This window comes from Carex rostrata, chromosome 9 (assembly GCF_964058835.1).
Source record: "Carex rostrata chromosome 9, lpCarRost1.2, whole genome shotgun sequence".
Classification (NCBI taxonomy): Eukaryota; Viridiplantae; Streptophyta; class Magnoliopsida; order Poales; family Cyperaceae; genus Carex; species Carex rostrata.
The window spans coordinates 9389323-9401716 of NC_135926.1; the positions used below are offsets into that span (position 1 = coordinate 9389323).

The 12394-nt window shown below is 36.2% G+C and overlaps 3 protein-coding genes across 6 annotated transcripts; 2 read left to right on the forward strand and 1 right to left on the reverse strand.

The window, feature by feature from the left end:
- Positions 1-3021: 3021 nt before the first annotated feature.
- LOC144559025 (NAD(P)H dehydrogenase (quinone) FQR1-like) lies at positions 3022-5783 on the forward strand. Of its 4 annotated transcripts, none has more exons than XM_078307932.1 (4): positions 3022-3242; positions 3364-3792; positions 4188-4384; positions 5253-5783. In XM_078307932.1, exons 2-4 carry the CDS (start codon positions 3445-3447, stop codon positions 5482-5484), a joined length of 777 nt encoding a protein of 258 aa, XP_078164058.1. In that variant the 5' UTR covers positions 3022-3242; positions 3364-3444; the 3' UTR covers positions 5485-5783. The 4 variants fall into 4 exon arrangements, with proteins under 4 accessions (XP_078164058.1, XP_078164060.1, XP_078164059.1 ...); XM_078307934.1 differs by having other exon boundaries at positions 3065-3242; positions 3370-3792; XM_078307933.1 differs by having other exon boundaries at positions 3067-3246; positions 3370-3792.
- A 400-nt stretch (positions 5784-6183) lies between these two features.
- On the reverse strand, positions 6184-6720 carry LOC144559942 (uncharacterized). The gene has a single exon (XM_078309109.1). It carries the CDS (start codon positions 6718-6720, stop codon positions 6184-6186), a length of 537 nt encoding a protein of 178 aa, XP_078165235.1.
- Positions 6721-7727: 1007 nt separating this feature from the next.
- On the forward strand, positions 7728-9694 carry PNSB2 (NDH-dependent cyclic electron flow 1). The gene is made up of 3 exons (XM_078307935.1): positions 7728-8311; positions 8671-9126; positions 9379-9694. The coding sequence occupies exons 1-3, from the start codon at positions 7844-7846 to the stop codon at positions 9574-9576; spliced, it is 1122 nt and encodes a 373-aa protein (XP_078164061.1). The 5' UTR covers positions 7728-7843; the 3' UTR covers positions 9577-9694.
- The last annotated feature ends 2700 nt before the right edge of the window (positions 9695-12394 follow it).

The following is a 12394-nucleotide window of genomic DNA, read 5'->3' on the forward strand; positions in this document are numbered from 1 at the left end:
ACAGTGTTTGATGTTGATAGGACGGTCAGTAAACCGTGACACACTTGTACCACCATTTGATGAAAGTTTGCAGTTACTTCTAATATTGTAATGGGTCTATTTTTTTTTTTTTTTGAAAATTTGGTAGTGGCTACTAAGATTCATGAGGGGGAATCGAACTCTCGACCTTTGAATATAACAACTTTAGGATATTTTTCTAGCCAATATGCTACCTCCCATTTCTCCAAGACTAATAAGTCTATATCGCTGATCTATGTAACTCTTCAACAATCTATGTTATTTAATTGGAGCCCATCAAGGAACACAAGACAAAAATGAGTTCATCTTTGATATTATAATACATTTTCGATATATCTTTTTTTTTTTACAGTCCGATTTTTTAGTAATATAATTATTTTTAACATAGATCTTTTTAGTTTGAATTTAAAGTTATAACTTCATTTTAATGTTTTTCTAAAATTTAAGTTGCCACTATTTCATATAATACATTTTGTTGGCATTTAAAAAATTTCATACAAAATTAGCTAGTCCATGACCCATGCTAACAAACATTACTTCCATGATTAAAATAATTTTTTTTTGTTTCTCTTTCTTCGTCAATCATGCCATATAGAGCTGATCGGAGGAGAGTTTGTTTTTTCTTAGAAATTATTATTAAATAATATAGGAAATAGATTGATTGCGTGGGATTTTCAATGATCAAGAAGAAACCGAGTTAGTGGCTGGGATTCAAAACTTTGAAGCCGAGTGCTCCGGATCCAAACGTTGGCCACATCAAATTCTATCTATCCATTTCATTTTCTCTGCTCCTCCCTCTTGGGAGTCCACATGACCACATAGTCTGCATTAACTCAAAAGAGCATCTTTTGAGTTAATAGATATTGGCCGTTCGATTGTAAACGAAGTCTATCCGGTTTATGGCTAAAACATAAGGGGTTTTCAATATTAGTGTGGATTTAATTTACATAAATCTTAAAACTTATCGGATGGTCCAGATGTATTAAAAGATTACCTTTTGAGTTAATGCAGAGGATACGAATTCCCCTCTTGGAGTGGAAAACATGGTACGCTAGACTGCTAGAGTTGACTCTAGGGGTGTTCATTGGTTCATAATTTGGTTTCAAAAATAAAACCGAACCAAACCAAATTAAAGTTTTATTTCAGTTTGTTCGGTTCAAATAGAAATATATTAATTTGTTTATCTAAAACAATTTATTTATAATGAACCGTATATTAAGCAATAAACCGAGGTATTAAGAAATAAAACGGGATATTAAGAAATATACCGAAGTGTTTAAAGCTATTGAAGAAATACATCGGGTACTAAGAAATAAACCGGAATAGTTCGGACCAAATTCATCATATATAAAAATTTGGTCGATTCGATTATTTCGGTTTTGAAAATTTTCAAACCGATTTTAAAAAACAAACTGAACCGAACCATTAAATAAAAAAAAATGAACCATCTGGTCCAAACTAATTTTGTTTGATTCAAAATCGACTAAATCGGATCCAATAAACACCCCTAATTGACTCAGCATGAAAAAGAACAGCTACAATACAGCACGATATAACACACATATCATTACGTGCCATGACTATTCTTAATAAAAATGATACCGACACATCACGAAACATAACACAGAACACACACGCACATCACATCTTTTTCAACACTTGTTCAGTATAAAATAATTAACATCAATTTTTTAAACATTAATTCTTCATTTAAATTTTTTCTAAGATTCATTCTGCATTTTTTATTTATTTTGTAATAAATAAATTTAAATTACGAAAAATTTAGTTAAATATGTTCATTTGTGACTAATGTGGCTAATGTAATTGATCACGTCATAACTTAGTTACGCCGTGACTCACATAATGTAATCCTCTGTGTATCATGAGTTCATGACCATCTCTTAATCTCTTATTATTTTAATCACAATATAAACATAACGCAATATGTTAAAAAATGACTTGACCACGATACGTGCAATGCAATCAAAGTCACGGTATGGTACAATCTTTCCACTTTACCTTCTCGCAAAGTCACGGTATGGTATCTTTCCACTTTACCTTCTCTCATTCAAAACTGTTATTTCTTTTGGATTCAAGGTGAAGAATTACCGTGCGGCTTTGTGTGTTGTTTGAAAAAAAGAAGAAGAAACTTTTGAGTAGGACCACTAACTCGGTTCTAAAGTTTGAATTCAAATTACTAATTTGGCGCATTCTAGGTCATATAAAATCCCAGGTACTCATTTTTTTTATATTATTTAATATATTTTTTAAAAATAAATTTTTTCTCTCACTCGTGTATTTCTTTTTTTCAATGTAGAAAGTCAAATGGATTGAATTTTTAAATCTTTGATCGATTTCTTTAACTGGCTTCACTATTTTTTTTTCTTTAACATCCAGGCTATTTTCTACAATTAACTTCAACGATCCAAATTCCCAAAACATTATCTGGGATTGAGAATGTCTAGAGCAGCTATAGACACATCGTGTGACATGGCACTTAGTTACTAAAATACTGATTCCTTCAGTGTTATAAAAAACGTTTGTTTCCGATTAATTGGTCGATTAGTCGTTAGCGGTGACCAAATTGTCATGGATTTTTTTCTGACTAATTGGCCGATTATTCCCGATTATGACCTATTATTCCTGATCATTCTCAATTAATTGCTTAGCGGTACCTGTCCGTCTGACAACCGCATACCGTTATTTACAACACTGAATTCCTTAAATAAAATAATAATGATTATAGAAAAATTAATACAAATAATCCTTATAATTAGTTTACATAAAAAATGAGTATAATACATATTGGTCCCATTAATGTCAGTAGTTGACCACACAAGTTGTTGTTAGTAACTGTCACAGGGATCGGATCTAGACTTATTCTGAGCCTCTGAGGACATGCGGCTCAAGTGTGACGTCAGCTCCACCAACCCTCCCAATAAGCGCAAGCGCCGCAGCTGATCCCTCTCGCATACACAGTTGTCGGTCCACAATGTGTCGGTCAAACCTTATAAATTCCTTCTTTCCATCGTGCCAGCGAAGCCTGCTCCTTGCTTGCTCTTCCCCATATCTTCTCTCGCTTGACATGTATATGTGTACAGATCAGAATTGCATCTCGAGTCTTGGCTCCTGACTCTTCTCTCCTCTCTCTTTCCTTCTCGGTTCTCTCTTTCAAAAAAGGAAAGGAAAGCTGGAAAGGAGCAGGAACAAGAAAAGAAAGGGGGGTAAGTACGCCCGGGCCCCTAAATTCAATTGAACCTTTGCCCTTTATGGTAATTGCTAATTAATATTCTCGATGATATGCTTATCTTCTTCATTATTTCTCTTTTCTTAGTCCTGATCAAGAACCAGATCCGCTCTTGAAATTCCCTTCCATTCTTCAAATTCGATTGAATTCGAGCCTTGAGCTACGCACGAAGAGCGCAAATGGGAAAAGGAGGGGGATGCGCGCCAAGCAAGAAGCAGAAAGAGGGCGTGGTCACTGGAAACACCACTGCCGCACCTTCGGGGTCACGTGAGACCACAGTTACCTCTAAAGAGACTGTTGATGTTGCTGATTCGACTGTCGTGGTGGAAAAACTGTCCGATGGCAGTCTGAAGGTGTTTATTGTTTTCTACTCCATGTACGGTCATGTGGAGTCTCTGGCCAAGAGGATGAAGAAAGGTGTGGATGGGATCGACGGTGTGGAGGCTGTTTTGTACCGTGTTGCTGAGACACTTTCGCAGGAGGTGCTTGGTAAAATGCACGCCCCTCCTAAGGATGAATCATACCCGGTAATGCTAGTTTTCATCTGTTAATTTATCCATTTAATGGTCATAGATCGCTCTTATTATTATTTGAATTCTTTTCTGTGCCAAATGATCCTAAGTTTATATGAATCAGTGAAAAATTGAGTGAAACAGGTTCGCAAATTAGAATATGGTGTGTACTGGAAAATAATAACGTGAAGGATTTACATATTAGAGACTAAAATAAGCCTCCTTACAGTTACATACTTGTTATGAACGAAGTTACATGTATAGTTTTTGTGTTTACTGGTATCAGACCAGAATGATTATCCTTGATAAACTGGCACTACTATACATTTTTTTTTTTATTATCGTATAATGTAGCATATTTTCACTATAATTGAAAATTGAATGCGGCTTTACAACATGGAGTTTGACAGATTATAACAGCAGATGAGCTCGAGAAGGCAGATGGGGTACTCTTTGGTTTTCCTACAAGATATGGTACAATGGCAGCTCAAATGAAGGCTTTTTTTGATTCAACGGGTGGACTCTGGAAGGAGCAGAAGCTTGCTGGTAAGCCTGCTGGCTTTTTTGTCAGCACTGGTACGCAAGGAGGAGGTCAAGAGACCACTGCGTAAGTTCTTTTACTTCTTATTTCTTAAAAAACATATTTGTATGCTATTGGGATTTGAATGTTTACTAAGTTGAAAATTACTGATGCAGAATAGACTGTGCTTGTGAAGTTGGGTAGGTGTAATTTTTGGGGGTAGTTGCTTCAGATTGTCCTTATATTAGATATCAGGATAATGACCCATTTAAGTTAAATAAGTCCTTATTTCAATGTGATGCAAGACTTTTTGGTGATAAGAAATGCCTTCAATGATTGATTAAGTGACCTGTCCACTATAAGCACTATAAGCAATTAAGCATTGATAGGGAAATAATAATGTAAAGCAAAGACACAACATCCTTCCAATTTAGATGTACCATTAGAGATGATATTATTAAACATTATTTGGTTAAAAATAAAAACATGAAAAATTGTGTATTGAATTATTGGTTTTATTAAAGGGCACTTCTTTTTGTTTTTAATTATCCAATAAAATCATATTTATTTGTCCTGTGATACCTTGCGAAACTATTTGGTAAAGAAATATCAACATTACAACATTTAGGTGATACTTTATGACGCCTACGGGCTTTTCCCCTCAAAAAAAAAAAAGGTGATACTTTATGAAATAGTAACCCCCTGCATTTTCTTTTGTTTCAATAGTTCAATATAAGAAATTTCACAGGATTGCAGATTTAAAATATAAATAAAGATTGTTGCCTGGATATAAATTTATTTCTTCAAGGTGAAGAAAAGAAAAGGAATTCAGGAAATATTAATTGAGAATATTTAAAGACCCTTCTTTTTGATAATTCTGTCTTTGCTATGATACACAAAATTATGGCTACTGTTGGTGCTGATCCTGCATGTACTCCAAAATTTTTAAATGTAGATGGACAGCAATCACCCAGCTGGCTCATCATGGTATGCTATTTGTACCAATTGGGTACACATTTGGGGCTGGTATGTTCAACATGGATGAGGTGAAAGGAGGCAGTCCCTATGGTGCCGGAGTTTACGCAGGAGACGGTTCCAGGCAAGCAAGTGAGACAGAGCTATCTCTTGCTGAGCATCAGGGAAAGTACATGGCCTCTATTGTCAAGCGCATGCTTGCTTCTTCTTAGACTTCTTTTAACCTCTGGAGATATAATAGTTTTTTTCTTTGTTCTTCAATTTTGTGTGCATGTCCCTTCCTCTTCTAAATTCTTTTGCTTGTGAATTGTGACCCCTAAGCTTTCTTTTTACCTTTATAGTGATTTTGATGGTTTGTCTATTCTTGTCCGGCATCAGCTGCGTATGGTTTGTTCTATTTGTTTGTCAGTACGTCTCTGTGTCTAGTTTACTGTACATGATTAAAAGTACAATGGCTTGTAAGACAATAAACTCTGGCTCTTCGAGTAAATAATTCATTGTGTTCCGAAGATGCAATTTATCTGAAATAGGTGATTCGTATGATGATTTCATTCTTGAGATGCTTCATAACATTTTGGCTTTCTATTTTATTTACTTATTGTTTATTTTATGTGTGAATACTAATTGATTGAATTATGTTATCAATTGATGTCGGTTAAAAAAATCTTTCCATACCATGTCTATGTAGAAGTGACTTCATGATCATTATTGTCAGTTATCAATCTTGCTTTACTCTCAGGTAATTGGGACGTTGGCAAATTACAGTAGAACAAGATACCTAATCACATGAATTTAGTAACGAGATAATTGATAATCTTTAATGTCGGTCCCATCTAATTTTTTATTTATTTTAAGTTTTGACAGTGGCTGTCAAATTACAAACATAAACATAACACAGTTCATGCAGAATTTCAGCCATTGTGCCCCCTCCTGGAGCACCTTCCAACCCAGCACCTCTGGCGGTACCGTTTACTCTCTAAAAATATGTTGTTTTTCTGCCTCCGAATCCACCATACCGCACATAGGAAGCATGCCATCCAACTATGTGAACTGACTGTACTATCTCTAGCAAGCCGAGATACTTCCCATATATGTTGAACAGTTGGTACCGGTACCCTCCTCTGTACCACTCCTGATGCCAGCAGCCTAAAACCCAAGTTAGACTCTACAAACCACCAAACTCTCTTTGCATAACTGCACTGAAACAGTAAGTGTACCGCTGTTTCATCCGAATTAATCGAGCACATCACACATTGCCGCTCGCAGTTCATTCTTCTTAGCACATCTCTTGTCAGTAACTTCTGCTTCATCATCAGATACCCAAAAATCCTGACCGAAGGTGGTACTTTTGCAGTCCAGACCTTGAAATTCTGCATAATTACTTCCCCACCTTCAGCCATGATTTTGTACACTGATTTTGATAAGTTCCCGTTGTACCCCAATTCCATCTGATTCTATTCCCCTCAGTAAAGGTTACAATGCAAGTGGGGGCCACCTCCATCAGTACATGTTGAGCTTCCCTCAAGGAAAGCACCGGGTTATTGGGTATCGGATCCGATTGCCTCAGAATTGTTGTTCTGCCCAGGAATCACCGGAAGTTGATCCTGTTGCCATTACCGATTACCCAGGATGTGCACCAATGGAAGATGTGTTTAATTGTGGCTAGTGCTGTCCAAAAGAAGGAACCTTTCTTAATCCATGCAGCAGGACCCCCGTCTTCCGATGGTTTGGCATAAAGCTTCCGACAAACAATCGGCCAAAGAGAATCATCTCCTTCATATAGTCGCCACCACCATCTCAGAAGAAGTGCCTCATTTTGTAATTCAATGTTGGTAATTCCCATGCCACCCATCTTCTTCGGCATAATGACTACATTCCAACCTATTAGCGGCGTTCCCTTATTACTGCCCGACCCATTAGTCCGTCTCCATAGGAAATCTCTCCGGATCTTGTCAATCTGTTTTATAACCCAGCTAGGAAGCTTGAAACATGACATGTAGTAAATTGGGATTGCTGAAAGGACTGATTGCATTAATTGGAGCCTCCCTCCCCTAGATAACAATTTTGTTTGCCAACCCTGTAATTAAGTTGTAACTTATCCAGTAATGGCATGAATGCTTGCTTATCGGGTTGCTTTATCGTCAATGGCATACCCAAGTACATTACAGGGAAGTTGGTTTTAGAACAGCCCGTTATCTTGAGGCATGTTTCGCGAGGAAGTCTTGTCTGAATGAAAATGGCTTCATTATTTTTGGGGGACTGGGAAAAGATTAGGAAACGGTTTCTTTTATAAGCCAGGACTATTTTGTTCTAAATTAATAAGAAAAGTTTCACCAGTCAGTGGGTGGTCAACAGTCAACACTATCCGTTGAGTGCAAGCGGTGAATGACAAGGGGACCCCATAATCCTTCACAATGCAATCACAAAATAGTCTATGACAACCGGACCCCACATAAATATCATTTCAGGAAGCCAAATCAGACAAAATACACAAGGTCAATTTATCTATCTATCCCAAGCCCAGAAGACATGAGGCCCCTGTGACTTCTCCAACCAAGGGAGAAACCATCCATGGCCTCTCTCCTCTCTGCTCATCTCTCCAATCCTAAACCCCTCCTCCCTCTACCACTCATTCGTGCTACCTCATACTCTATCTCCACCAATGCCACCGCTGTCCCTGCCCAATCTCCTACTTCCTCTCTCCAATCACTCGAAGAGACCTTTGGCCGCAAGGGCATCAAGTTCATAGAATCCAATGGCATCCCGTCTGTCGAGTTATCTGTTAGGAATGGTAGTTCGGTAAATTTACGCTTATCCGATGCATTGATCACGTCTTACAAACCCAAGGTTTTCTGGAAAGATGATGGATGCAAGGAGGTGCTTCGTACTATCCAAGCAGTCGAGGATCCTAGCTCTGTGAAAGGAGGAATTGGTTTGATTTTAAACGATTTGTCAAAAACAACAAACAACAGTTCACCTTGGTATCTGTCAGAGTGGGTTGTCAAAGACACTGACTCTGATTCCTTCGATGCAGTCCAGGTACTAGACACCTTTTTTGTTTTATTATTTCAGTTCAGGTATTTGTCATAACTGATTTTTCATACAATTTTTTCAATGAAAATATAGTATACTCAATTCCCGCTTTTTTTTTTTTTTGTAAAATTATGCCAATAGGTGATTAGGTATGTGACCCATTTATAATCACGTATTCCAGTTTCCCGATCCTTCGTCAATGTAGAAAAAAACAGAACAATTTAAGTAAAATAAAATTGTCAATTAATGAAGTTTTGATATAGGATGAGGAGTGTTGGTAGAATTTTAAGTGGAAAAAGAGAATATCATTTGCTCTCAATTACCTACAATTTCAGCAAATCCCTTATTTTTGAACCATTATGTAGATCGAACTAGGCTGCACAAATGGAAACGGTACGTTGGAGGTCACCTATGTCATCTCCCTTTACCCTCTGAGCCTAGCAACTGCTGTCATAGTGAACAACACCGGGCCAAAACCAATTGAACTAACAAGTGCCATTCTAAGTCACATCAAGATGGATAAACGGGACGGCACAGCCATAGATGGTCTGATAGGATGCTCCTATTGTGCACATCCCCCTCTTGACTCCAGTTTTGGCATTCTATCTCCAGTCGAGGCAATGAAACCAGATGACGAACCTTCTGGTTGGTTCGGTTCATCTAAACCGGATGCCCCCAAGGCGGGTGTCTGGACTGTGGAGGACAACCAATATACTTTTTTGAAGAATAAACTGAGCAGGGTATATGCAGTTCCTCCTCCTGAGAGATCAAAGCGCATGCGTCGCACTCCACCCTCAAATTACACCACCATTGATAAGCACGTAAGTTTATCAGTAAATGAGACATATTGAAACATACCAAAGAAAAAAAAAAGGAGATATAATATTCAATTATTTGATTATCTTCCTTTGAAATGAATTCATACTTGAAGATGTCAAATTAAATTGGATTCTGCAGAAACCCTTGATTCTTGGACACTGATTTAATCCACAATTCAATTTATGCCAATCATTTATCAAAGCCAAATTATAAGAAATTTACATAATTAATAAGGACTAAATGTTATTTTGCAGGGAAGCAAACTAAATTTCAGGATAATTAGAATGGGATTCGAGGACATATATTTGGGTAGCCCTGGCTCTTTCGCAAAAAGAAACAACGGCGAGGATTATTTTATCTGTACCGGCCCTGCCTCGATGATGGTACCTGTTGTTCTCAACCCTGAAGAAGAATGGAGAGCAGCTCAAGTTATTGAGCATGATAATTTGTAAACATGTACATTACAATTTAGTGTTCTATTACACTTTGAATCATACGTCACATTAATTGTTCATGCTTAAATGCCTCAAAAGAGAGACAAAAAAAAGAAAAAAATTCTTTTTTTTTAAACAATGCGCCACTATTATTTGTAGTTGCAAATAGGGTGATAAATCATTAGTTTCCGTCTCTTATCCATTGTGGATGTGTGGTCAAGGCTAGAGTTTTGTGAGGGTATTATGCGCGAATGTGCGTTTTAAGGAAGCACAACTATAGAGCTCCAAAAACTATTTAGTGGATTTGTAGAAAGTATACAACAAGTTTTTGAAAAATATAAATTAAACTTGCTATTGAACCTTTTTTTTTAAAGATTATACCTTATTCTTAAGTAGTGATTAAACAATGATTAAATCATCAAATGTCACCTGTCGCTAAATTTTATTTATTACTCCTATATAAGTTGCTAAAATCCCGACTTATGAAGGAAAATATAGGAAAATTAGTATGCAAGAAAGAAAAGAAAATTTATGTTCACTATAAGGTTATACTAGGGACGAGTCTCACTTTGCTTTGGCTGCAACGATTGAGATAAACATAATGAAAACAATATATATTATGTAACTATTAGTTTACATATGGAGTGAAAATGGTGCATCTTGGTAGATACAACAGACTGAAAGAATTACATAAGCAAGCAGATAATCATGTCAAAAACTGTAAACAAAATTGGAAGTATCAGTTTACATTGAGAAAGACATAACATAAGTAAACATATACAAAAAATTATCCCATTTACAATTAACAAATATGTTCAACTGTTTCTATGGGTACTGTGTACTTGCTCTCTCTTTTCTCTTGCTTTATTGTTCTCACTAAACCCAAACCAGGAACACTTGCTCTCTTCACCAGTTAGTCTGAAGCAGGACATCAAAATGAGGTGTCTCCAGGAACACTCAACAAAGTTTTGCTCCCTCTTTGACCAAAAATTGGCAAATGAGGTGATAGTCTGAAGCCACTTCACATTCTGTACATATCAAAATGCAAAAATGAGAAGAACATGTATATTGATTTATCTCTATATAATATGTATTAAAGATTAGAAGTGAAAAGATTTGTTTTAATTTGACACTACCTTCCATCTCAAAGTATGGTCACTTTGGCCGGCGACATAGGATGCAAGACCGGGGTCATAACTCTGCATCAGGTAACATATCAAGTCAAAATTATATTGTAAAAATAATAAAATTTCAAAGTCAAACTCAATTCTTAAAATAGCTTTACTCATCCATTTTTCCTAGGTCCAAATCCTCAAAAGTTTTTCAGTGTCAAATGAGGCAGGACAAATCTCTAAAAAGTTTTGTGTCATTTTCAAATTTTTATTAGACTTCTGCAAACAGGAGCAGATCTATATAAAGACAAGGCTGGGCACATGCCCAAGTGCAAAAACTATAATAGCTTTATAACCCTTAATTTCTTTGTATTTGATCTGAATAAATTGAGCATAAAACATAAAATGCCTTTGCTTTAGTTTAGAATGACCAAGGTAGAAATAAATTTGCTTGCAAATTTTGATAATAGCCCTTGGCAACCTTGCTTATTTTATTGTCTAGATGCACCGCATTCTACAAATAATCTTGAGAGTAAATCACATGCAGAAGTTGAGAAAGAAAGAGTAAAGTATCATACCAGTTCTTAATATCAGAGCTCTCCTTACCTGTTGTGCCACTACATTCCTGTCATTATAACCTAATAAAAAAAATTATTTACAATACATATTGTTAATCAACGGACAAAACTTACAAATAACTCCGTTAATCTTCGTGCGGAAGCGGATCTTGCGAGCGTAGCAGTATCACTGGTTCTGCAAGGAATCACAAGCCGAAGCCGGAAGCCCTGCGTTTTCCACAACCTAAAACCTTCAATGTTTAACAGAATACTTCTTGGTGCTCTCTATCTTTTCTCTCTAATTTTGGCTGTTACTATTCACACGTTTTTCTGATTATTATTAGAGAGAGTGATATGAATGGTTTATATAAAACCAATGCACCTATTCATAAAGGGTTGGCATCTTTTCATAACGGGTCGGATATTGAATTTGGGTTTCCCATAACGGGCGTACCATTAATTAAATCCAACATCTCCCACTCGCACAAAATGGGATACCCGCTATAAACTAAGAGAACGTAATCTCTAATCTCTGTTAAAATTCATACAAGGAAATAGGCCGTGACCAGCATATCTTAATTTGAGAGTCTATGTTGTTATCCAACTGTTAGGTATGTATAACAACATCTAAGTAGAGCAAATATGCAGTACCCCAGATCATTAAATTACATTTTTAAGTATTACAGGATCTCTTTTATTTATTGATACAACCATACTTATATATTCACAATTATGTTACATAAACATAATTGGTGCACCAATGAATATAACCTAATGTAACACTCAAATGATCTTTTTCTTTTATCTAGAATCTCTTAATTCCAAATCAATTTGCTATTCAGATATGTTCCACTAGATCGCATCATACATGATCATTGGTAACATTCCAAAATAACTAATTGAAAAGAAACTTCAAGTATTTAGTAAAAAATCGAAGAGTACTATGAGATCCTTTTTATCTCGCGGGTCTCACACAACAAAGAAGAAGAGATCATATCTTCTGTTACCCTGTTGGTCAATTGCACATATGGTATGAAACATATGTTACGGTATTATTCTCCATTTCTTATGGAGCGTATGTCTAATTTAAAATCCAATACCGTACAAGTGATAGTTCAGATATACATAATATCTAACTTGAGTCCACAACTCTACTTATCATATAAA

Bases quoted from the DNA above. Each gene is read 5' to 3' on its own strand.
- PNSB2 (XM_078307935.1), top strand. From the start codon at position 7,844: ATGGCCTCTCTCCTCTCTGCTCATCTCTCCAATCCTAAACCCCTCCTC. The intron at 8,312-8,670 runs GTACTAGACACC...ACCATTATGTAG, and splicing joins ATTCCTTCGATGCAGTCCAG to ATCGAACTAGGCTGCACAAA. The intron at 9,127-9,378 runs GTAAGTTTATCA...GTTATTTTGCAG, and splicing joins ACACCACCATTGATAAGCAC to GGAAGCAAACTAAATTTCAG.
- LOC144559025 (XM_078307932.1), top strand. From the start codon at position 3,445: ATGGGAAAAGGAGGGGGATGCGCGCCAAGCAAGAAGCAGAAAGAGGGC. The intron at 3,793-4,187 runs GTAATGCTAGTT...GGAGTTTGACAG, and splicing joins CTAAGGATGAATCATACCCG to ATTATAACAGCAGATGAGCT. The intron at 4,385-5,252 runs GTAAGTTCTTTT...TTTTAAATGTAG, and splicing joins GGAGGTCAAGAGACCACTGC to ATGGACAGCAATCACCCAGC.
- LOC144559942 (XM_078309109.1), bottom strand. From the start codon at position 6,720: ATGGAATTGGGGTACAACGGGAACTTATCAAAATCAGTGTACAAAATC.